The sequence below is a fragment of the Cnephaeus nilssonii genome, assembly GCF_951640355.1.
Source record: "Cnephaeus nilssonii genome assembly, chromosome: 10".
Classification (NCBI taxonomy): Eukaryota; Metazoa; Chordata; class Mammalia; order Chiroptera; family Vespertilionidae; genus Cnephaeus; species Cnephaeus nilssonii.
The window spans coordinates 30,035,632-30,062,401 of NC_137081.1; the positions used below are offsets into that span (position 1 = coordinate 30,035,632).

Below are 26,770 nucleotides of genomic sequence, written 5' to 3' on the forward strand. Positions count from 1 at the left end.
CTTACATTTATTTGTCATCTACATGCAGGGGCCCTAGGTTAATGCTCTAGTCCCTCCTCACTGCAGCCTCCTGCCCTTGGTCCAGAAATCTAGAGGCATCCTCCAGTGCTGAAATTTTCATTCCCTGCTTGCAGTTTCGGTGTCCTTCCTTTATTTCTGAAATCAATCCCCCAGGAGGTCTGTCTAATTCCACCAGTGTCCTCTGGTCTATCTCTTTGGGAAAAACTCATCCTCCCTGACCCAATTAAGTCCAACCCTTCTCTTCTTCAAGCCCATCTTTAAAGCTGTTGGGCTTTTTCTTCACCACAAGGATCTCTCTAGGATCCTAGTCCTTCTACTGAGAAACCCCTCTGTTTCTTCATTACACTTGGAACAGTTCCGAAAACACACTTAACTTCCAGTATTTATTTTGATATTTTTTCCCAACCATATGTTTTTTTACTATATTTTCACAATTCCTTTTCCTGACATTTGAGTGGCTACTTTCTGTATTTGAAATATAGTTGCTTGTTGGGGTTCTTTTTTCTGTCCCAGCAATGATGGAGAACTTTACCATGAGGATGGAGTCCCATTGAGCTCTGAGTGACCCAAGGGCTAGAAATTCTTAAACACGTAAATTTGGGATGATGTCCCTGGTCTCTGATGGAAATCTCTAAGTGTCTTTTCTCTCCATCTTCTCAGCAATCCATGAGAACATTTGTTTCCATGAAAATGATGGAGAAGAGAGTGTGGAGGACCCTAACACCCAACTAAGTCTTGAACAAGGTGATTGCAAACATAAAAGCTGATTCTCATCTGAAGTGGAAAGGAGAATGGGAGATGGGCCCTGAGTCCTGGTGGAATTTGGGAATCAGAGAAGAACTGTTGAGGAGCATGGAGAAGGCAGGGAGTGCTGTTTATATGAGCATCTTACCAGATACTGATCCTGGAGGAGGAGCTATGACAAGATACCGTTGGCTCAATAAACAAGACAAATGAACAGGAACGCAATGTGTCAGGAAACCAGATTTAAAGACAATGCTAACCTGGAAGTAATTGTGATTTAGAGAGAACCTGTAGGAGAAGATCAGTGTGAAGCTATATAGGGTTAGGAACTACGGACCCTAGGTCAACATCACAGAGGAGATCCTTGATAATGACAGAAGAAGGGGCTGATTTAAATGTGGGGGATGCTGTTCAAGAGCAGGAATATTCAAGGAGATGGGCAGTAATAGAAATAAGATAGGAAATGTGCATATTATGAGAGAAGAAGAAGGAGGGAAAATGAAAGACAGAAGGGGTAAAGGACACAATAAAACAACCATATTATTAAGAGCTCACTTATTGAACATTTACTCTGACAGTTGTGGACTTAGTGCTCACAGCTGCCATTAGAAGTTAGTATTATGTATGTACTCTTTCTGCAATTAGGAGACTAAAATCTATGTGTAGTTGGCTGGTTGTATGTGTAGTTGGACTGGGGTCAAATGAGCAAGATGAACTCAGGCATTCTGAACCCAGAGCCTGTGTTCTTAACCCTGCACACACCCAGATAATCTCATGGAAAAACCAGAAGCATGAAACAAAAATAGGGAAATATATACAGAGAGAAACACAGAAAGAAGAATACTAGGAGCTGGAAGGAGTACAGGAGAGTCAGACACTGAACCTCATCAAAAGGCCAACAAGAGAGAAACAGACATGGGGAAGGAGGGTATGGTGCAAAGAGGGTGCAATGAGGCACCAGGATTTTGTAGGAACTACAGCAAGGCCACCAGTCAGGGGCAGCTGTGGGAACAAAAACAGGTTCACTATGGCCATGGCTGACATGAAAAGCCATTGCCAGTCACCTAAGGTGCTCATGGAAAACACTTAGTGAGATGGACAGGCCAAGGCGCTTCCAGTCCAAAGGGGGATTTGGGTCTGACTATAAGAATGGGGTGGAATCCTCCAGGTCCAGGTGGGCACTGTATTGATACCTGAGGGAGGGCATCCTCCATTCCTACTTTATAACAATTAAAGGGGAATTATGGGAAAATGACATTTCTGAAATAAACTTCCCATTTTTCCCCCACAGGCACTGGTGAAAATTCATATCAAAACCTGACCTGGATCTGCTCACGTCTCTCAAATTACAATGGTCTGTTCCTGTTGACTGCTCTGTGACCCTTTGCAGTTCTTGTCCCATCTGGCAGGTGCTATGGTGGGAGGGCTGCTTCTTTTCAGTACTGATCACCCAGAATTGTCCATCTTTGCTTCTTCAATTTCTTCAAGGATTTAGATAACAGAGTCTTCATTTTCCTAGTTGCCTGGGAAGGTTGCTCCTTCCATATTCTTTAAATGCACTTACTGCCAGCTCCTGACAACCTAGGCCTGGACCTATTGCCCATGCACCTGGCTTCGCAGTTTTCTGCCTCTGTCTTGCTTGAATCTAGCTGCAGGCTTGCTTTGATGTCACATCCAGCTGTGGCCAGCACTGTAGCAAGGTTGGTAAGGTAGGGGTGATAAGTGTGTTTCTTCTGGGCCAGGGCCTCTCACCTGTTGGGTCCCTCACACAGGACCATGGATGCCATGTGCCTCCTGAGCAAACCCTCTCTCATCATCTCTGGGGCAGCAGGCCTGGAGCTGCCCTCCAAACACCTGACCAGCCTCTAAAAAAGTACTTTGGTAATTTCGCAATCAATAGCCACTGTTTACAACTCTTGACCTTCCCTTAATCTATAACACTCCTAATAATGGTATTAAATGATTTAAAATATTATAAATTTAAGATATTAATTATAAAGAGTTAATTTTCTGATCAGTCATAATATCCCTTATAGTGATATAGGCAATATTTTATTTAAACTTCTCAAACACTTAAAATGATGGTACATCACTCTGGCCAGTGTGGCTCAGTTGCTTGGAGCATCATCCTGTACATGGAAAGGTCGAGGGTTCAATTCCCTGGCAGAGCACATACCTAGGTTGCTGGTTCAGTTCCCAATTGGGACACATACAGGAGGCAACCAATTTCTTTCTCAATCTCTCTCAGTGTCTCTCTCTCTCTTCTCTCTCTCTCTCTCTCTCTCTCTCTCTCTCTCTCTCTCTCTCTCTCTCTCCTTTTTTTTTCCTCTAAAATCAATGAACATGTCCTCAGGTGAGAATTTAAAAAATACAGTGATGGTGTATCAACCACATTTGTCAGAGAACAAAGAATGAGCTGAGACTTTGGCTATTTGTGCAAGTTTGGCCACTGAGACTAGGGATTGACCTCTGCCTTAGGGCGGTGTCAGAACAGGAACTCTGGTGACCCACAGCTGGCTTCAAATTCTTCCCTGTGACCTTGGGAAGTGGATTTCCATCTTTGTACCTCAGTTTCATCATTTATAAAATGGAGGTGATTGCCCTAGCCAGTTTGGTTCAGTGGATAGAATGTTGGCCTATGGACTGAAGGGTCCCAGGTTTGATTCCGGCCAAGGGCACATACCCAGGTTGTGGGCTTAATCCCCAATAGGGGGCGTGCAGGAGGCAGTCAATCAATGATTCTCTAAATTAAGAATAATAATAATAATAAAATAAAAAATGGAGGTGATAATAGTACCTACTTCACAGGGTGATGGATTTTAAACAAGTTATGTCATGTAAAGTATTCACAATCATGCCTGGTACTCATCAGTGTTCCATGCATGTGTTAATATCACTATGTTTAATGATCATTATTATTTGTATCTAGTGCCAGAGTCTAACCTTTTAACTACTACAGTAAACTAGGATATTTGGAAAAGCAGTGATAACAGTAATACCAATCTCAGGGCCAGGAAAATAAATTGAGGGCCTCAGGTTCTGTACCCTAGAGCACACTAGTCTATAAGAAGTATCATGTGTTTGTTTGCATGACTCTCCTTTGGAAATGAGTGACAGGGAGGAGATTCAGGAAAATTCACTATGGAAGGCATTGCAGTGTAGCTTCCAGTGGGAAGTGTTATTTAAGAAAGGATATTCAAATTAGCAATACATTTTTATAAAAGAAAAACTTCTCAGGGTTATTTTTGAAAGCATATTTATACTTTTAGCAAATCATATTTGCTCAAAAAGCTGAATTTAAAAATCTTTTAAAGTATATGAATCCATATTAGCCATTAGCCACTGATCCTGCTGGTGGGAATAGGAAGGGTGAAAGGAAAGAATTATGAGGAGTAATGAGCAGGGAAGGGATTCTGTGTGTGTGTACATTTGTGCACGTGTGTGCATGTGTGTGTGTGTGTGTGTGCGTGTGTGTGTAGGATGTCGGGGGAGGATGCAATGACATTATGACCCCCAATGTGGTCTGAGGGCAAACTTGTTTGGAAATAAAATCCCAGAGCATCTTAATGATTGGGAACAATGTATACTAGTATAAAGAGAGCAATTTCAAAGATAAATTCTAAAAAATTTTTTAAAATAAAAATAAAGAGAAGGATTTCAACCTACAACCCAAATGATGCACAATAAGCAGGGATGGTTGACTGTGACATGCATAGGCAAGGGAAGGGCTGTGTCTCATGCTTACCAACCCAGGAGGAGGCACTAAGGAACTGTAGATGTGGCATTAAAATGCACCAGGATTCACATTCTGTATTAAAATTAGGGGAATTATTTTTAAATCACCCTTTACATAAATTACTTTGCTTAGAAAATAGCACTAAATGAAAAAATCCAAACTGCACTGAAAAAAAATATTTACCAATTCATACAACTATTGAGGTTGGGAGGAAAAGAGTGGGATTGGTCAATGGAACCAATAATGAACCAAGGAGGCTCACCATAGGGAAGAGGGTGCACTGGTCCTGGGTGGTTTACTCAGAGACTCATTCCTTATGGGCTTCTGCTCTGCTCTGCCCTCTATCTCTGGCCACAGACCCCTGCAGCCTTGCTTACTAGGTCTCTTGCTACATTTTCCTGCTGGATTCCTAAACTGGGAGACACCAGCAAGAGAGTGGAGAGTGAAAGCAAGGGAGAAGCATGGTATTTCCCCATCACTGTCTTGGGCAGCAATTCTCTCAATAGCTGCATCTCCCATGACTCTACCTCCCACCAAGCAGGCCAGTCATGGTCCAGCTTCTACCTACCCAGTTACTGGACACATGAGTTCACCCTTGGTCCCTCCCACAGCTTCCTGTTGACTCTTCTTCAATTTGGAATTGCCAGCTCTTCCACCAGGTGTATAACTAGCCACCTGGATTAAATTCCCTCTGCTCCAAAGGCTTAGAGAGCTTTATATTTTCCTGTTGGACCCTGATTGATGCTCAAAGCAAATAAAATATCTATTAATCAAAACGTGGTTTAGGTACATCTCCACCTGAAAATGGACTGTCAGAGCACCGTTGTGAAAGAGGACAGATAAGCCAACAAGCGAATGAACAATGTGCCCAAGAGACTGAGTCAGCAGGTAAGCCTGAATGGCTGGGTTTGATGAATGTGGAGAGGACAAGGGGCATTTGCTGGTGGCAGAGAATGAAGTAAGGTACGACTCAAGGAGACACTTATTAACAAAAAGAGGGAAATCACATAGACACGCAGAGTGCAGAAATGGATCTTGATATATTGATAGGAGAGATCTGGAGAAAAAGAGAAATACTAAGATAAGAGACAAAGGGAGAAGAGCTGCAGAGCCTCATTGGGGAAGATAGACAGAAACAAAAGTCAAAATAAGTCAGGGAGAGATTTACCGTGGAATCAATGAAACACAAACACTTTCACTGAGTTAAAGTGGCAATATATGCAGTCAGGCTCTAAGTAGGAACAGGAGAAGAAAGGAGAAGTCGGTGAGGTGCAACAAAAGGGTAATAGGCAGAGTAAGGCTCTGTGGGAGCTCAGCTGTTGTCTTTTTTTTTTATTTCAGAGTCCTACGAGCAAGTACCCATCCAAGGAAATAATGGAAATGCAAGACTAGAGATACCCAGCCCATTGCCCTCTGATGAAGAAAGTAATTATTACCTACCTTACCAATGATCTAAGTATATCTTTGTTTTTCTATGAGAGCAAAAGCTTTCCTTTGTTCTCCCATAGTAACCATCTCCCCCACCCATCTAAACACCACACAAGACACACAGCCTTGTGCACAGCCTCTAGCTGTTTTTAACAGGTGGGAAAGGCCAGGGAGAAAGAGAACGCAGTCTTTGATAAAGGGTTGTCCCTGGAAAAAAAATGCAAAGAGAGAAACTATGGAGAAGGTTGACTGGGAACACCAAACAACAATGTATAAGAGTGAGATAGAGTTCACATAAATTGACATGGAATCCAACCAGTGCCATGTTGTGGAGTTGGTGTAAAAGAAATAAGCTGCACTTCACTTTTTTTTAAATTTCTTTATTGATTATGGTGTTACATATGTGTCCTTATTCCCCCATTACCCCCCGTACCCCTCCTCCTCGTGCCCTTAAGCCCCTGTGTCTGCACTTCACTTTTAGAATTTATAACAGAAACATGGAAGTCATGGGTAATGCTGCTGGTTAGATCTTCGACTAAGGAAGCCAGGTGAAGGACCTTTCGAATGAAGTGGCAGGTGGAGGGATTTTATGCAGTGCACAAAATCATAGGGGACAACTTTGGTGATGATTTGAATGCTTGAGATGAGGGAAATACATGGAAAGACAAAATTGATACAGAAGAGGCATACACAGGTCCCATTACCAATTAAAAACAGGGATAGAATGGAAGAAAGCAGGAACCAAACAGAGAATGTAGGAACTAAAAAATCCGCTAGAGCAGTGGTCGGCAAACTCATTAGTCAACAAAGCCAAATATCAACAGTACAACGATTGAAATTTCTTTTGAGAGCCAATTCTTTTAAACTTAAACGATATAGGTAGGTACATTGTTATTAACTTAATTAGGGTACTCCTAAGCTGGCCTTTGCTAAAAACTCAAGGGGCTAAAGAGCCGCATGTGGCTCGCGAGCCACAGTTTGCCGACCACTGAGCTAGAGGATAGCAGGGCTAGATCTAGAATGAGGCAAGGGAAATCTGAGGTGACAGATAAGGAGGATCTCACTCAGTACCTTCTTGTGTCTTGGGCACCTCATTTGCATCACCCTAGAGCCTAGACCCTGCTGGGCCCTGAGAGAAAGACATAAAAATGTGAAGGAAAAGAATATGAAGAAAGAAAGACACAGAGGAAATGCCAGTACATAGAAAAATTGAGGGAGACACAAATGAAACTATGTAAAGAATGAGTAAAGAACAATGAATAAAAAACTGGTAGAAAGATGACCAAATAAAGAGAGAGAGCAGACACATCAAGATATTGTTTTATTTGAGAGACAGTCACAGGTAAAAAGATACCAGAGGCTGTTCATAATACCATTGAGAAGTTAAGGTGTCCACAATTATCAAAAGGGCCCTGGAACATTCTCAGATAAAAATAGGCCTCCTATCGCTTCTTGGCCTTTTGACTAAGATCAAGTGCAGTATCTTTTTTTTATCAGTTTAGTATCTAATACATCGTCTCTCTGAGGACAGTGTTTTGTGGGGTTGTATGGATTTAATTTAAAAAGATAATTTTTTTTAATGGCCTCTTTTCAGATATCTCATTCTTTCCATGGCTTCAGTCACCATTTATGATCTATTGATTTCCAAACACACATCTCCAGCCCAGACCTGACCTATGCTCATTTGATCAAGTGCCTGAAGCTCTTGATGGGAAGATCTAATGAACATCTCTACTGGAGGCTGTATCACTTATCTACTGCTGAGTGACAAACAGTTCCAAAGCGTAGTGGATTAAAATAACCATGATTTTATTTGCCACTTCTGTCAATTCCAACTTTTAAAAATCTCCTCCAACCTTTCCATTTTTTCATACCCAGCACACTACTCTAATCCAGACCCCCTTCACTTCTCACTTCAGTAGAGGAACAGTCTCCTGCTGGGCTCCTTTTTCCTATCTTGCTTCCTTCAGATTCATTCTTCACACTTCAGCTCAACCGACCTTTCAAAAATTCAAACAAGGTCATATAGCTCTACTGTTTAAAACCCAATATTATCTTGTGGCCCTCAGTATTAGGTCAATACTGCAAGCTATGGGGATTAAAGGACACCTACCACAGCTTCATATTTCCCCTTCTTTCATGCCACCTTCCCATTGAAAAAAAAACTCCTTTTAGTTACTTGAATTTGCCATGCTCTCACAACTAAATCTCTGCCTTTACACATGCTTTTGGAAAACAGTTTGGCATAATCTTTTAATGGTTTTATTTTTAATGGATAGTTTATATTACAGAATACTATACAGCAGTGAAAATAAATATGCAAAGTAAATACAAATGACTTTAACACACATAATGTTGAAAAAATAAGTCAAATCCCCACAACTAAATGGCAGAGAGGCAGAGACATAGAGAAGACATGGTTCCATTTATACAAATTTATATAAACTATAGAACTGACAAACTTAATTATCCATAATATTGAAAGTCAAAGCGATGGTTAACTTGAGCAAAATTGGAAGGAACAGTTAATGACAGTCATCACTAAGAGGCTTCCGGGGTAGCCTGTCAATCTTCTATTACTTGACCAAAGTTATGGTTACTCAGATATGCTTCCTCTATAATAATTCAAAATACATGATTTACCCATTTTTATCCAGGTATGTTTACAGTGATTATTATTCTTACTAGAGACCCGGTGCACGAAATTCGTGCATGGGTGGGGGGGTGTCCCTCAGCCCAGCCGGCACCCTCTCCAATCTGGGACATCCCTCTCACAATCCAGGACTGCTGGCTCCCAACTGCTCGCCTCCTGACTTCTTGATTGCCCCTAACTGCTTCTGCCTGCCAGCCTGATCACCCCAAAACCACACCCCTGCCAGACTGATTTATGCCTAACTGCTCCCATGCCAGCCTGTTTGCCCCTAACTTCCCTCCCCTGCAGGCCTGGTCACCCCTAACTGCCCTCCCCTGCAGGCCTGGTCACCCTTAACTGCCCTCCCCTGCAGGCCTGGTCCTCCCCAACTGCCCTTTCCTGCAGGCCCAGTTGCCCCCAACTTCCCTCCTCTGCCGACCTGGTCACCCCTAACTATCCTCCCATGCAGGCTTGATCTCCCCCAACTGCCTTTTCTTGCAGGCCTGGTTCCTCCCAACTGCCCTCTCCTGCTGGCCTGATTGCCCACAACTGCCCTCCCTTGCAGGCCTGGTCCCTCCCAACTGCCCTCCCCTGCTGGCCTGATTACCCACAACTGCCCTCCCTTGCAGGCCTGGTCCCTCCCAACTGCCCTCCCCTGCTGGCCTGATTACCCACAACTGCCCTTCCTTGCAGGCCTGGTCCCTCCCAACTGCCCTCCCCTGCTGGCCATCTTGTGGTGGCCATCTTGTGTCCCCATGGTGGCAGCCATCTTTGACCACATGAGGGCAGCCCTATTGTGTGTTAGAGTGATGGTCAATTTGCATATTACTCTTTTATTAGATAGGATAGAGGCTTAGTGCACGGGTGGGGGCCAGCTGATTTGCCCTGAAGGGTGTCCTGGATCAGGGTGAGGGTTCCCTTGGGGCATGGGGCAGCCTGGGCGAGGGGCCTGTGGTGGTTTGCAGGCTGGCCATGCCCCCTGGCAGCCCAAGCAGAGGCCCTGGTATCTGGGATTTATTTATCTTCTATAATTGAAACTTTGTAGCCTTGAGTGGAGGCCTAGGCCAGCCAGGGTGTGTGGAAAGCTTGGCTTCCTCCATCACCAGGGGCAACTCAAGCCTCCTGCTCTCTCCAGCTCCATGGCTGCCGCCATTTTTGTTGGGATTTATTTATCTTCTATAATTGAAACTTTGTAGCCTTGAGTGGAGGCCTGGGCTGGCCAGGGTGTGCGGAAAGCTTAGCTTCCTCCATCACCGGGGACAACTCAAGCCTCCTGTTCACTCCGTGGCCGCAGCCATCTTGGTCAGGTTAATTTGCATACCCTCTCCTGATTGGCTGGTAGGCGTGGCTTGTGGGTGTAGTGAGTGGTGGTTAATTTGCATATTACTCTTTTATTAGATACGATTTTTGAAAAAGCAAAAAAAAATCATCATCATCAAATAATGAGACGAGTCAGTAAAAAAACAATGATAGTTAAGAGATGCATAAAGGAAAGACAGAGTCAAGCAGCTGAAAGGAGAGGGATGAGAGTAACTTTCCCTAGAGTGGAATTACAGGGAGAAGGGCTTGTTGATTGTAGTGACGGTGCTCACTCCCTTTGTGGGAGACAAATAAAATTCTTCATTTATTATAATTTTGTTCAGGAGCAGAACTACCCAACCATGGAATCCAAATAAATTCCTGTTCTGTACGTCTGGTGGATATAAAGAAGGAAAAGCCATTTTTTAATCCAAATGTTGAAAAGGAAACCCAAAAATCTGACATAATAGGTAAGACTGACTGAAAGAATGTGTGATATGAATCCCAGATACTGTGTAAGGGTTTGGGACATGTCACCAGGGTCCACCGAGGAGATTCAGGTAACCTTGGGCAGAGGCAGGAGAAGAGGGAACCAGCACCTTACCAGTGATTTTAGCAGAAGAGTGTTCCTAGGAATTGAAAAAACGCCAAAAGACTGAAATTGCATATATAAGAATTGATGTCTGAGAAACTATTTCTAAAATAAGAGAGTAATGTATGGTGGTAGATGAAGAAACAAGAAAACAAAAGATTTTTAAAAAGAAAAAAATAATCAGAGCCAAGATACTTCTGAGAGGAAATGAGAAAGAAATGCATGAATAAAAAAAGAGGTATAAAGTGATAGCATCCCCAGAAAGACAGGCATAATTAAGAGAAATGGGCTGAGCCAAGAGGAAAGTGAAGTAAAATGAGAATGAAAGAAGAGGTGGAATGAGGGCGGGGATTGGAGGTAGATTGAGGATAGAGGTAGGAGATAGAGTAAGGGTGGGGGGAAGAAGTGCTGCAGGATGAGCAAAGATGCTCTCTGTGCATGAATTTCACCACCTTCTGGGTAGGACTTGGAGCAACCTGCAGGTTGCACATTTGGGTACAGACCAGGGAGACCTGAGTTAACTTAGCTTCTCGTTATGGGGTCTTCTGTCCATGGACTCCTTGGCCCCATCCTGAGACACTAAGGGGTTTTTCTCCTTCTGTGCAGTGATCAGCAGTGATGAAGATGAGTCCCCCAAAGCCTCCACCTCGGAACAAAGAAGGAGGCCTGGTAAGGAGGTGGGAACTCAAGGATGGGGCTGCAGGAACCTCAATTAAGAGCTACTGTCTCCTGAAACATCAGTTCTGAGTTTATTCTGTACCACAGATCCAGTTTATCCTGCAATCCCATTCTCTGCATTCATTTTACCTTGACCTTTTTGGGAAATGCAGGAAGATAAGAAATAGTTAGATATATATAATTATTAAATAAAGATATATGTATTTTTGAGGATGACATCTATTGATGGGTCCTAATAGTCAACATATGTACTCTATATTGATTGTACAGTAGAAATAAGCTAGCACTAACTACTTGTTATGACTATAAACTGTTGGATTTCTACAGTAATTTCTATAGAGAAGAGAAACCTCATATTTCTTAATTGGACAGTCATGTTGTCATCTGATTACAAACTTTGAATCATGTCTGAAGGCAATTCATCCAGCTCTCTAGTGTTAGCAGAAATTAATACTTCAAGTAAAGTATTCTGAAACCCAAAGTGTATTTTAGAGTTTTTCAGCAAGTCATGATATATAGAGTGATTTTTCAAAGGACCTTTACAAATAGTGTCTTAGTTTTTCCTTTACAACAGCCTTGGGATTAAGGAGGAAGGACACTATTATCCTTGTTACTGGATGAGAAAATGCTATCACATAAACCTTTCGGGCTCATCTACAAAGCCTCATGAAAATTAAGGGAAAGACAAGGCTACTGGATTCTGTGTTATTTCCTTTGTAAATTAAGAGCTCGAAATGGTTAACAAAATGTTGTTTCCTCAATCCCATGAGCAGCACAAATGGTCACAAACTACAGCTCTTTAGTACACAGGCTGGTGATTGGTTTTCCCTTCCTACTTTCTCAGAGGATATTTAGCAAAACACACTAGGAAAAGATCTAAGAAAAAATAAAAATGTTACCTGGTCTTGATGTTACAAAAGATCAGTATTTCAAATAGTATGTTCATTCCACTGATCACTAGATTTATCAAAGTAAAATGTAAATGTACTTCAGTTTTCAGGGAGTATGCATTCTAACTTATGTGTTAGTGTAAGCAAACTGCTCTAAAAGGCCATTTCAATATGGGTCTACGTCTCAGACACAAGAGAAGATTATTTCTCAGCCTTGTAAACAGTTCAAGTTGCATCTGGGTGTGCGGAGGCTCTCTACCTTTAGCACAAGATTTCCAAGCTCTCCCCACAAAGAAACAACAAATAAAGGAAGTGTGAAATGACAAGAGAAGGGGTAAGAGACAGGAGAGAGGTGTAGGAAAGTAAGGTTCAAACAGAGCAGCGGGGCTCTTTGCTAGTGACTTGTCTCTGTTCCGGGGACAAGGAATGGAGCATCACTAACCTACAAGGCGGGTGACTTAGAGGGACAGACCAGGTGAGCCTGTGTGTAGGCCATGGTATACATGGGTTTTCAAGATTTTTCAGGTTGTATTAGAGAATTTCCTGCTGAATCGGTTTCTTGGTTACATAGTGAGACATCTAAAGAATACTATTTTTTTTTTTTGCACTGATCAATAACCTTGACTCCTTAGAATCAAATGAGGAAGGAGAGATCCAAGAAGCCACCTGCTCAGCACCTGAGATTGCATCACGTAATGAGATTGCATCACGTAAGAATGTTCGGATTGCATTCCTGGATGAAAAATATCCAGAGTCTAAATCCAGAGCTCTGTTTCCTAATAAATCTTATTCTGACATTCTCTATATGCATTGATTCTATTACTTCTAGGGCACAATTTCTGCTTTTAACTTCTTTGACCCTTTGGAATATGAAAGAGGGCAAAAAGGCATTATAAACTGTTGTTTTACTGGATGAGCCCAATCAATTGATATATTGAAAAGGTAGAAATAATACACTAGCAAATGGTTGTCTTTTTTACTACACACTATCATATCTATTAATGCTGAAAAATTAAAATAATATACGTAGTCTTTACCCACATGCTTTATATTCTACAGAGCATAGTAAGCACAGCATTTCTGTATTTATTGACAGTATTGTCATTAGTCCCCAACTTAGAAAGTCTTCAAAGAATAATTTGTGCTGCTATTTATTTACATAAAAATAGCTTCAGCCCAACTACTCTCAAACCCAAATGATAGTTTAGTGGTGGGCTTACATTGTGATTATTTACAGGGCTTTTATGAATAAAGATTTGTTTTGTTTTCACAAATACCTTAACTGGGAGATAGAGTAACTAAGTTATCCCCACATTATAGATGAGAACACTGGACATAAAAAGTTTAAGGGTCGGTTATAAATTCACATGGAGTGTAAAAAGGAGAGCCGGGCAGGAGCCCAGCATTATGACCATGGGCACCAGAACTTTATTCAATTGAAGAAAAGAGGAAAATGATCATCTCAACATCAATATTATCATAAACCCTATCTGCTATGTGACTTGTCATAGAATTTGTAAGACTTTGTTGTACAAATAGCTGTTTCTTCCCTCCTACTTTACAGAGCCCCTGGATTTGAGAAAATCGCCTACATGCATGAAAAGACTTTCGGAAAATGGTAAGAGTAAATAAGAATTCTTCATAGTTATAAATGAACAGTATTTTCTACAAAATATTCATTCTAACTTTTTTATGTCCTTCAAAGTAAAATATAAATTTGCTTTAATTTTAGCTGGTTTGGATTTTAACTTTTGTATAAGTTAGGCTAATGGCTATAACATATAAGTACAAAGAGTCAAAGACTCAAACACAATAGAATTTGAATTTTTTCTCAAGTAAACATTCCTAGGAGGATTCGATGGTATACAGGTAGGGCTCTATTTCACAAAGTCATTCTGGGAAGCAGCCATGGGGAGATCTGCCTTCTTCAATACCAGATTTCCAAGACAGCCCTGGGAGAGGAGCAGAGCTAAAAATAAATGTGAATACAGATTTTTTAAAAAAGCAACAACAACAAATCCATAAAGAGACAAGTAAAAGGAGAAAGCAAATCCGGTATAAGAAAACAGAGGGTCAAAAGAAAGCAGAGATGCCCACTGGGGTGAAATAGCTTAGTCCCAGGCTCAGGAGAGGAGAGGGATAAAATACTGACCTACAGGTCACATGAATGCAAAAGGCAGGTCATGGAGGTCTCAGGGAGGGTCATTCTAGCCCTGGGTTTTCAGAGCTTCCCAGGTTTTCCTCTCTAGGTTCCTTTTCATACACTGAGACCTTCAAAGGGACATTTGTTCCTTCTGCAGGGAGAAATCATGAAGAGGCTTCTGATGACGAGACGCCCCCAGCAATCAGGAGTTATACAGCGAGGAGTGGTCCTGATGAGGAGGGTGAGGCCTGCCATTGCTGGGCTCCAGAACATCAGGAGTCTGAGCTCAGGGTTCCCGTTTCTCTGAGCACACACCGTGGCCCAGGGAGCCCACTCCTGCCTTGGTCTCATGTGGCCACTTTAAAAACTGCAAAGAAAGGAAACATTATAATTCTGGCTTAACCAAAAAGGATGGCTCTTGTTGGATGGCAGTTCATCTTATTCCATGTTCTCAGACATGTGACCCCCAAGTGTGGTGGATCACATTGTGATGTTCCCATACTCACCAGCTATTCTGCACAGAGCAGAGAAAGTGGGACAGTCTGCTACTGTTCAGTTTTGTCATAAACTTGTTCAAACCTCAATGGACTCTGGCCATACTCTCTATTGACAGAAGGAACAGCTTCTGGTTATTACCATCAAATCCCATTTATAACTTTGGTCAGATGACCCCCAATATTAGCCTACAGAGTGATATTTTTTGAAATAGCTTCACAATTATGGAAAATCACAAATGTGATAAATAGTTTACATAGACTCATGGCAGCTAAGTCCAGATTCACTGCCAAATTAGTTAGCTGCCAGCCTATGAAAAAATGTTGGTTTTCTAACATTGATTTTGCACATGGGCTAAAGGATGTGGGTCTTTTCTCCATTTGGTATTGCTCTCTTTCCTTTAGATGGGAAGAAACAGAAATAAAAATCATCCCATCTTTATGTTCCAAAACCTTCTACAATGTGAGGAGTCATAAGATTTAACTCTTTCCATTATGGAGTACTAGTTGTGTTTCCCCTTACCTCCTAGATTCTCCAGATATTGGAAACCAATCTGCTTGGAAGATGAGCAATAAGAAAAGACGTAAGAACAATCAAAATTCTTGATGTAACAAATTGCTTTCTTTGCTACAAAAGCTTCAGCCAATTTTTTGTTATATCCTTTACATTTAAAAAAACTATTAGGATTTTAGGTGATATACATGATACATTTTGCATTGGGTGGACGGAGCTAATTGGTATAAAAGTTCAATGGCATTATGAGCAATGCAAGTTTATATTCGTCACTCAAATAAAGGACAAAGTAGTTCTATGGTGGAGGGATACTCTGCTCCACATGATCATTAAGAACCAGCTGATGGAGGCTCTGACTTCTAGAAAATGTTGCTTACATGGTTCCCCTGGATAAAACAGAGTAGAAGTAGATGTACAGATAAGTGGAAGGTTAAGAAATGTAAGAAATGATGACAAAAAGAAGTGCCTTCCATGGCAAAGTCGTCCCTGACCTTGGGGACGGTTCCCGGAGCAACCTTGACCAACAGGTCAGATGGAGCCACAGGGTGGCCTGCCAGTAGGAATGTTCCTACCCCTCTTACACAGCTTTCTTTTTCCAATTTTTCTTTTGAAGATTCCATGCTGGATTGGTTCCTAGGACGCAGACTGAGACTGTTATGGAATTTTATTTTTTTCTGCAGGGATCAGCAGTGGTGACTCTTCAGAATTGAGTAACGGAGAAGAGCCTCAGGAAACTTCTAGTTCAGACCTCAGAAATGGGTCAGGTAACGAAGATTAAGATGCCAAGCCTTGGTCTGCGAATGTCAGGAATCTGAAATTAAAGCTACTGATTCCAGATGCATTTTGCTCTGAGCGTCTTGAAGAACTTATATCCAGTTAATCCTGGCAACTCCTTTCAGCATTTTAGAAAATAGGAGGAGGCAGGAAATTATTACAAACTCATGTTTAACAGGATGAGCCCTATTGAATAAATGTATATAATTATACATTGCTGTTTTAGAAGAAATAAATAGCAAAATGATAACATCTTTTTAAATACCTGCTGTGATGCCCACCAATACTAAGATCTTAGATTTACATTGGTTCACATTAATGTCATTTGTAACGGTAAAAGAGAACTGGCCCTGCTATGTAATAATAGACAGAAATAAAAAGTTTCAGATCAACCACTCTCAAACTTTAGAATAGTTTTTAAAGATTTCCATCACATTGTAATTGGATTATATGGTGTTATTTTAAAGTACTTTGGCAAATGAGATTTTACTTTGTCATCACAAAATCCTTAAGATTTAGTCAGGCTAATTCTTCTGCTGTTATTAATCTTCAGCTGAGGGTACTTTTCCATTGGTTTTTAGAGAGAGGGGAAGAGACAGAGAGAAAGAAACATCGATGTGAGAGAGACACATGGATTGGTTGTCTCCCACGCCAAGGTACCAGAATTGAACCAGAGCCCTTCAGTCTGTGGGCCAATGCTCTATCCACTGAGCCAAACTAGCTAGGGCTAGGCAGGCTAATTCTTTCTATCCCCATTTTAGGATAAGGAAATTGATGTACAAATTTATAAGGGTCAAAAAAGATGAGTGTTGCATGTAACAGGCAGGAAAATAAGGGCTATTTCAATGATCGAAGTCCAAAGAGGAGGTACAAGGGACCTGGCATAATCACAAGGAAATGTATCAGTGCCTGATACAAGAAAACTTATTTAGCAAACAACTATATATATATATATATATATATATATATATATATATATATATCCACCTATATTGGTATGGATATTAATATATTAATATCTTGATGTAGACAAAAATATGAAAATCATAAAGAATCAGAGAGGTAAAAATACAGCTAGCTCTATAGTATAAAAAACACCTAGAATAATAAAACTAAAAAGAATGGACAGAGAAATAAAAATAAACAGAGATTAACAGTATCATTGATTTAAAAAGAGAAATCAAGGACAGAGAAACTCACAAAATCAACAGGATGGAGACAGAAAGTGTAAGGCAGAGCAATGAGCAAAAAAACTGAGAAGTAATAAGAAAATGAGGTATGGCTAGATAGAAAAAGAAACAGGTATCTGTTGTATGTGAGGTGTAGTCATTGGAGTAGGCATACTTTTCCCTAGCTCATCTGAGCTGTGAACATAATTCAGCATAACCACATTGAAGTGTGTTCCTGGTCATCATGTACTACGTGTCATTTTCTTACTTCCCTTCAGTGTCCAGTGTCCTGTCTTCAAATGAATAGAGGAAGAGAGTCAGAAGAGATGCCAGCCTGATAGACTGTGGTGGAGAAGCCAATTGTGATACTACTTATCAGTTATCTTTGTTTTCCTGTCTGCACAGAGGAAAAGCTCTTCCTTCTTTTCCCTACCTCTCCCCCAAAACATTGCCTCACATGTGCACACAAATGAACACACACTCATATACAGACAGACTTGAGCACAGATTAGGACTACATCCTCCACTTTGAGGGAACCAAAGAGAAAGAGGAGCAGGGTTCCTGAATGGAGGGAGGGGTCAATGAGTAGATAATGTGAGGAGAATGGAAAGGGTAGGCTGAAGTCATCAAATGAAAAGGTATATGAGTAATTTTCAAGGTTTTCTAAGTGGACATGGGATCCAAATATCACCAGTTGCGGGTTTTATGGGGCGGAGTAGGATGACTTCAAAGATATGTCTCAAAGTTTACCAGAAATCTATAATAATAGAAGTGTAATATGCTAATTAGACCGGACGACCTTCCAGATGAACTTCCGGATGAAGCCGGGGTGCCAGGGAAGCCCTGGTCCCGGGTGCCAGAGGGAAGCTGGTGCTGGCAGTCGGGGGAAGGAAGGCCTACTCTTGTACAAATTTTGTGCATTGGGTCTCTAGTATGGTAATAAAGTTTATGACTGACAGATCAGAGGAAACTGGCAAAAGAAATAGTGGTCAATAGTGAAGTCAGTGATGATAAAATTAGTAATTTGTAAGACTAAGCTGAACATCGATGAAGAAAATGTAAAGACAAAGTTTGCAATTATAAAAACAGCAAAAAGATCAACATAAGACAGAGAAGGAAGCAAAGAAGCAAAGAAAAACAAAGGGAAGTGACAGTGGAAAGAGGATTACTTCAATAGTGAAACCACATCCAGAGGCAGAAGCATAAAAAAATAGATGGGAATGAGATGTATATAGGGAGTAATCAATGGAGAGGAATTAGATGAGGCACAAAAAGAACTGTAGAGAAAGAGTTAAAATAAGAGAGAAATGGTAGAGAAGATGGAGGCAGTGGGAAAGGGAGAGAGAGATGGAGAAATTGTGGGATCTGAGATGACCATAAGACAAAAGCAATGTCTGCACAAGGAGTAGTTCACACCAGCAGTGAGTTTTCAGAGTAAGGTGTCTCCAGGTATCAAAATGATCCGTGTAACTCACCCAGACTATTAGAGATGTCACCAGGCATTTCACCCATTCTTATGGCTTTAATCACCATCCACAACCTAATGGTTCCTATATATCTCCAGTCCAGACCTGTCTTCTAAACTCATTGATCCAACTATCAGCAAGACCTCTGGTCAAGGTCTTAAAGGCCTTAGCCTTCTCCTCTTAGATGTCTTTCCATTTGAAACTCAACTCTTCTAAAACTGAGCACATCATCTTTTGCTCTAAAGCCAACACCTGCTCCCGGTGTTCTCCAGCTCTAAAACACGCTATTAATTTACCAGTTCTTTCAAGTTCATATTCTCAGAGTCATCAGTATAGCCCTCTGTAACCTAACTCTATTAATTCTTCCTTTTAAATGTCTCCAGGTTGTCCATGCATCTCCATCACCAAGCTATCACTTTAATCAATGTCTATTATCACTTCTCACTGGAACTAGAGTGACAGGCTCCTGCTTGATCTCCTGCTTCTAATTTTGTTCACACCAAACATATTCTAAGTTATTTAGCTAAATTGGTCTTTCAAAAATGCAAATATGTCCATGCTGCTCTCCTACATAAAATCCATTGTCCTTCACTTTCCTTTAGGATTAAGTTAAATCTCCTTTGTGTGGCCCCCAAAGTCACCTACCTTGAGGCTCCTGCCTCTTTCTCCATCATTATCATTGCCACTAACTTTCCTACTTCATGTTCAAACATCCTTAAGCTTCTCTTGGTTACTTGTATTCACTGAATGTAGACCTTTGCACATGCTTCTCCATCCACGTGGGGCAATTGTCTTGGTCCCTTTCCTCCATAATCTGGCTAACTCCTGCTTCCATTATACATACTCTGGAAGGGGTCCCTTATCTCAAATGTACTAGTTTTTCCTGCTGTGCCCTCCCCTCCTTCTAGAGTACTCTGTGTGATCTGTGTTCTAACATTCTTCAACTTTCAATATATTTACTTCTTTATGTTTCAATGTCATGGTTGCTCTTAAGTTGACAAGCACTGACACTTCAGTAGTCATATGTCCTACATTGTTATCAGTGTCCATCTCAGCACCTGGCACATAACAGAAGCTTAACAAATGTGTTTAGTGAATGAAAATAGTTGTTTAGTCTCTGTATTCCAACATTTGGAAATTTGTCTGGCCAAAGTTAGTTTATTAGAGCATCTATATGGAATGTTTATAAAAACTATTTTAATAATTTAATTATACATATATGTGTATAGACATATAAATGTAACAGTATTTCTGGGGGGAAAAATAACATCACATAAAAATAAATACAAATGGCTTTTGTGTAGCAGAAGGTCGTGCCTGGAGAAAGTGGAAGCTTGGAGTCTCGTGGCCGCAGCAACGTTGCTACTTCTCTGAAGCTCCTCTAGGCCACTCGCCAAGACACCCAGCCACCAAGATGCCTCGAATTATGATTAAAGGGGGCATGTGGCAGAATACCGAGGATGAAATTCTTAAAGCAGCGGTAATGAAATATGGGAAAAACCAGTGGTCTAGGATTGCCTCACTGCTGCATAGAAAATCAGCAAAGCAATGCAAAGCCAGATGGTATGAGTGGCTTGATCCAAGCATTAAGAAAACAGAATGGTCCAGAGAAGAAGAAGAAAAACCCTTACACTTGGCCAAGTTGATGCCAACTCAGTGGAGAACCATCGCTCCAATCATTGGAAGAACAGCTGCCCAGTGCTTGGAACACTATGAATTTCTTCTGGATAAAGCGGCCCAAAGAGACAATGAAGAGGAAACAACAGATGATCCACGAAAACTTAAACCTGGAGAAACAGACCCAAATCCAGAAACAAAACCAGCACGGCCTGATCCAATTGATATGGACGAGGATGAACCTGAGATGCTTTCTGAAGCTAGAGCCCGCCTGGCTAATACTCAGGGAAAGAAGGCCAAGAGGAAAGCAAGAGAGAAACAGTTGGAAGAAGCAAGGCGTCTTGCTGCCCACCAAAAGAGAAGAGAACTTCGAGCAGCTGGCATAGAAATTCAGAAGAAGAGAAAAAAGAAGAGAGGAGTTAATTATAATGCTGAAATCCCATTTGAAAAAAAGCCTGCTCTTGGTTTCTATGATACTTCAGAGGAAAACTACGAGGCTCTTGATGCAGATTTCAGGAAGTTAAGACAACAGGATCTTGATGGCGAGCTAAGATCTGAAAAAGAAGGAAGAGATAGAAAAAAAGACACGCAGCATTTGAAAAGGAAAAAAGAATCTGATTTACCATCAGCTATTCTTCAAACAAGTGGTGTTTCTGAATTTACTAAAAAGAGAAGCAAACTAGTACTTCCTGCCCCTCAAATTTCAGATGCAGAACTCCAGGAAGTTGTGAAAGTAGGCCAAGCAAGTGAAATTGCACATCAAACAGCTGAGGAATCTGGCATAACAAACTCGGCTTCCAGTACTCTTTTGTCTGAGTACAATGTCACCAACAACAGCATCGCTCTTAGAACACCACGAACGCCAGCTTCTCAGGACAGAATTCTGCAGGAAGCCCAGAACCTCATGGCCCTGACCAATGTGGACACCCCATTAAAAGGTGGACTTAACACACCTTTGCACGAGAGTGACTTCTCAGGTGTGACTCCACAGCGGCAGGTTGTACAGACTCCAAACACAGTTCTTTCAACCCCATTCAGGACTTCCTCTCATGGATCGGAAGGGCTGACTCCCCAGAGTGGGACAACTCCCAAACCAGTTGTTAATTCCACCCCGGGTAGAACTCCTCTTCCAGACAAGTTAAACATTAATCCAGAGGGTGGAATGGCAGACTACAATGATCCCTCTTATGTGAAGCAGATGGAAAGAGAGTCTCGTGAACACCTCCATTTAGGGTTGATGGGTCTTCCTGCCCCTAAGAATGACTTTGAAATTGTTCTACCAGAAAATGCTGAGAAGGAGCTGGAAGAGCATGAAATAGATGATACATACATTGAAGATGCTGCTGACATGGATGGACGAAAGCAGGCCATACGAGATGCAGAGCGTGTAAAGGAAATGAAGCAAATGCATAAAGCTGTCCAGAAAGATCTTCCAAGACCATCAGAAGTAAATGAAACTATTCTAAGACCCTTAAATGTAGAACCACCATTAACAGATTTACAGAAAAGTGAAGAACTAATCAAAAAAGAAATGATCACAATGCTTCATTATGACCTTCTACATCACCCTTATGAACCATTTGGAAGTAAAAAAGGAAAACCTGTAAGATTTGCTACCAATAATTCAGAGCACATTGTCTATCTGGAACATAACCCTTATGAAGAGTTCGCTAAAGAAGAGCTGAAAAAGGCCCAAGATGTTCTGGTACAGGAGATGGAAGTGGTAAAACAAGGTATGAGCCATGGAGAATTCTCAAGTGAAGCTTATAATCAGGTGTGGGAAGAATGCTACAGTCAAGTTTTGTATCTCCCTAGGCAGAACCGCTACACACGGGCCAACCTAGCAAGCAAAAAGGACAGAATTGAGTCACTTGAAAAGAGGCTTGAGATAAACAGGGGTCACATGGCGACAGAAGCCAAGAGAGCTGCAAAGATGGAAAAGAAGATGAAAATTTTTCTTGGTGGTTACCAGTCTCGAGCTATGGGGCTCATGAAACAATTGAATGACTTATGGGACCAAATTGAACAGGCTTACTTAGAGTTACGCACTTTTGAAGAACTCAAGAAACATGAAGATTCTGCGATTCCCCGGAGGCTAGAGTGTCTTCAAGAAGATGTACAGCGACAACAGGAAAGAGAAAAGGAGCTTCAGCAAAGATACGCTGATTTGTTGCTGGAGAAAGAATCTTTAAAGTCCAAAATGTGAAGCACAGTGTGTATTCTGTCACAAGATGAACTAATTGCTGGTTTTCATACTCCGGAAGGCTGAAACTGATGTTTATCTTCATTGACAAATTTGCCCATATCTGTGCTCTTTTGATCGTTTATTTTAAATGATATTGATCTAACACATTCTGTGTATAAAGCCTTTGACTCCACAGGACATTTTAGGATTTAAATTATGACAATCATCCTTTTTTATCAGTGTCACATTTGCAAAATTTTTTTTTTCAGTTTTGGCCTTTATTTTAAAAGCCTGATTTTTAAGTGCCGCCTGTGAGTATACTCTTGAATAAAAACAAAACCTAAAAAATAAATTATTAATTAATTAAATAAATACAAATGTTTGTAAAAAATGTCATTGAGGAATGGATGGGAGAAGCACATAAAGAAAAAATAGTAAGCCAAAGATGCAGATTTGGGGCAAAGAAAATAGAGAAAAAAAAACAGATTGAAAGGAAGGGACAGAGATAATGAGGAAAAACAATAGATAAAGAGATTTCAGAGATAGAGCCATCCTTTGATGTAGGGGGAAAGGAGGATGATTCCAGGTCAGGGGCGCAAATTAAAATTGCAAATTAAAGTTTTTTACAAATCTTAACATAGGAACAGAGCTCCAAGGACTTGGAAACCAGAAGTGTTCCTGTGTCATGTGTTCACCAAGTGTTGTGCCAAGAGGCCAAGAAGCAAGGTCTAAATATAGCCAAGCGGGAACCAAGATGGCTGCATAGGAAAACACCTGAACTTGCTGCCATGCACAACCACTTCAAAACTACAACTAAAAGACAAAACGAATATCATCCAGAACCACGGGAAGGCTGGCTGAGTGGAATTTATACAACTAGAAGGAAAGAGAAAAGCACACTGAGACTGGGAGGAGGTGCGGAGGTATGGAAGTGACGTGCGGAGGTACAGAAGCATGTGCAGAAAGGGACTGGCAACTGAGTATGCTGTTGTCTTTTTCAATCAAGTGGGAGATACAAGTTCCCAACTGCTCTGAACTCCAATTCTGGGTGAGTCTCTGGGGACCCAGACTCATACAGGGAGAAACTGGACTGTCTGGCATCGGGCCAGAACACAAGGGCGGCTTTCTCTCAGAGGTGCTTGCAGCGATCATTGTTCCTGCATGGTGCCACAGGACACAGAGACCCTTTTCAGGGCAGGGCTGACGGTCAGCCATTGCTGTTTGCTCCACCTTGGTGATTCCCTGAGACCCTGCCCCACCCAATTCACAACTCCACCCAAGCTGTGCGCATAGACTTTTGCATATGAATGGGCTGGCCTTTTGCAATCTAAAACCAAACAAACTGCAACTGGGTCAGAGAGCCCCAGAGCCTCCAAAAGAAGGCCCAAGGCTGGACAGCAGCTTGCATTACTTCACACCTGGGCCTCATCTGGGCACCTCCAAACCCCAAACAAAGAGGAGGAATCTGTAGATCTCTCTGTAACTCCTGCTGGGTGACCTCATGCAGTGGCTGACTTTGCACCTCCTTGGAGATCCAAGAGCCAGTGTACCCAGTGGTCAGAGTGAGACCATCCAGATTACAACTCCTCAGATCCATAAGGGACACACTCAGGGGGCAGACTCAGTGAGTGCCAAAGCCCCACTGAAGCAAGCATTGCCTCATAAGGGTGTCTCTAGCACAGAAGTTCTCCCATCATAGACACAGCTGATCCTCACAGCCAATTGGCCTGGAGGTCAATTCCTCCCAGTGATACCAACAACAATCAAGGCTTAACTACAACAAGACTGTACACACAGCCCACAAAGGGGTGCACCAAGAGTGTCCACCTCAGGTGACTGGGGAGGCTGACCCACTGGGCCCTATAGGACAGCTAGCACACAAAGCCACTCTACCAACACAGGGAAGCAGCCAAAATGCGGAGACAAAGAAATAGGTCACAAATGAAAGAAATGGAGGAAAGCAAATGACTGGATATAGAGTTCAAAACCACGGTTATAAGGTTTTTCAAATTTTCTAGAAACCTCCGATAAATTTAGTGAGGCCCTCAAGGATATGAAAAAGGACCAACTAGAAATTAAGCATAAACTGACTGAAATAAAAAAAATATTATACAGAGATCTAACAGCAGACTAGAGGATCCCAAGAATCAAGTAAAAGATTTGAAATACGAAAAAGCAAAAAACACCCACCTGTAAAAGCAAACAGAAAAAAGAATCCAAAAATATGAAGATAGTGTAAGGAGCCTCTGGGACAACTTCAAGCATACCAACATCCGAATTAAGGGGGTGCCAGAAGAAGAGAGAGAGCAAGATATTGAAAACCTATTTGAAGAAATAATGACAGAAAACTTCCCCTACCTGGTGAAAGAAATAGACTTACAAGTCCAGGAAGTGCAGAGAACCCCAAACAAGAGGAATCCAAAGAGCACCACACCAAGACACATCATATTTAAAATGCCAAGGTCAAAAGACCAAGAGAGAATCTTAAAAGCAGCAAGAGAAATACAGTTAGTTACCTACAAGAGAGTACCCATACAATTGTCAGCTGATTTCTCAACAGAAACTATGCAGGCCAGAAGGGAGTAGCAAGAAATATTCAAAGTGATGAATAGCATGAACCTACAACCAAAATTACTCTACCCAGCAAAGCTACCATTCAGAATTGAAGGTCAGATAAAGAGCTTCACAGATAAGAAAAAGCTAAAGGAGTTCATTACTGCCAAACCAGTATTATATGAAATGCTAAAGAGTATTCTTTAAGAAGAGGAAGAAGAAGAAAAAGGTAAAGATAAAAACTATGAACAACAAAGTGACAACATATACCTATCTATCAACAAGTGAATCTAAAAATCAAATGAATAAAAAATCTGATGAACAGAATAAACTAGTGAATATAACAGAATCAGGGGCATAGAAAGGGAGTGGACTGACAATTCTAGGGGGGAAGGGAGTGTGGGGGGGTGCAGGAAGAGACTGGACAAAAATCATACACCGATGGATGAGGACAGTGGGGGGGGGGGGAGGTAAGGGCAGAGAGTGGGGTGGGAACCGGGTGGAGGGGAGTTATGGGGGGGAAAAAGAGGAAAATCTGTAATAATCTGAACAATAAAGATTTATTTAAAAAAATAAAAATATAAATAAAAAAATAAATGTAGCCAAGCATCTGACGTGATGGGTAAGGCCACACAAGGACTTGGGGTGGTGGTGATTCAGCAGATACTACAGACCCTTGGTATGTCAGTGGTAGGTGATCAGGGCTCAAGGACAACATGAGGTATCTCACCAGCAGGGAGTAGGTCAGTTATGAAGGTGAGAGTCACAGGACCCAGGCTGCAGGATGTCAGGAGTCTGAAGTCAGAGTACCTGTTTCCTGCTCTCCTTGACGCTGAGGACACTTTGATAAGGAAGGGGTCCAGTCCATGTCAGAATCTCATTCTCTATATTTGCTTGACTTGACCATTTTGAGAACAGCAGGAAGGCAGCAGATCATGATTACAAAATGGGTCCTGCTGATTTTACATGGATTGATATAGTAGAAATACACTGATTTTTAAAAAAACACAGTATCTTGCGTACTATATTAGTGTATCAATAGAAAAGTGTTGGATTTATATAGTTACTTCCACCCTTATTCATGGAGCAAAGAAATCCAAGTGTTCTGTTGCTAGATAATAGTGTCACTTGGTCACAACCTTGAAAAAAAAACCTCAAAAGACAAATAAATGGTCCTGTTACTTGTCAGGAAAAATACCTCAGATAACTATTCTTAAGACCAACATATAGTTTTAAAGGCTGCCTTCCAGCATACTATTGATTTATATAGTGATTTCTCATTAACTTTTGCTATTTGTCTAGTTGGAGTGGCTGGTTAAGCATCGATCAATGAACCATGAGGTCCCAGGTTCCATCACAAGTCCAATTATAGGCTTAATCCCCAGTCCATGAGTGTGCAAGAGGCAGCCGATCGATGTCTCTCCTTCATCAATGCTTCTATCTCTATCCTTCTGCCTTCCTCTCTCTCTAAAATCAATAAAAAACATGTGTGTTTTTTAATCTAAAGCCTGAACAGGATAATTTTGCTATCTACCCATTTCATAAATGAAGAAACTGATTCATATAAGTAGTGAAGAGGGTTTTTTTCAAAGCCTCAGAGAAATCAACACTTTAGATATCAATTTGTATGTTTAATTCATTTAGATACTCAGACATCCTTATAAACTCAAGCTTTCCACAATGTGAATTGTCATAAGATTTCTAATTTTTTTGTAGATTTGTAATTTTTATTTATAAATTACAGTTTTCTGACCACCACCTGTTACTTTCTAGATACTATGGATATTGGAAGCAGTTCTATTTTGGAAAAACACAGTGGGAAAAGAAGTAAGAG

At 41.2% G+C, this 26,770-nt stretch overlaps 1 protein-coding gene across 10 annotated transcripts in view; it reads left to right on the forward strand.

Annotated features, from left to right (window-relative positions):
- The window catches only part of LOC307106285 (cell division cycle 5-like protein), a 71,634-nt gene that overhangs the window by 23,936 nt on the left and 20,928 nt on the right, over positions 1–26,770 (forward strand). For 4 of the 10 annotated variants that reach the window (XR_013814104.1, XR_013814105.1, XM_079782636.1 and 1 more), the window contains exons 4-15: positions 682–765; positions 2,057–2,119; positions 5,288–5,389; positions 5,843–5,926; positions 10,205–10,330; positions 11,059–11,121; positions 12,653–12,730; positions 13,585–13,638; positions 14,321–14,404; positions 15,188–15,241; positions 15,852–15,935; positions 26,710–26,763. Coding sequence is in view for 8 of the 10 variants with exons in the window: in XM_079782636.1 (XP_079638762.1) it covers positions 682–765; positions 2,057–2,119; positions 5,288–5,389; positions 5,843–5,926; positions 10,205–10,330; positions 11,059–11,121; positions 12,653–12,730; positions 13,585–13,638; positions 14,321–14,404; positions 15,188–15,241; positions 15,852–15,935; positions 26,710–26,763 (930 nt within the window). In the remaining 2 variants the exon portion in view is untranslated. The other 6 variants (XM_079782638.1, XM_079782639.1, XM_079782632.1 and 3 more) reach the window with 5 other exon arrangements.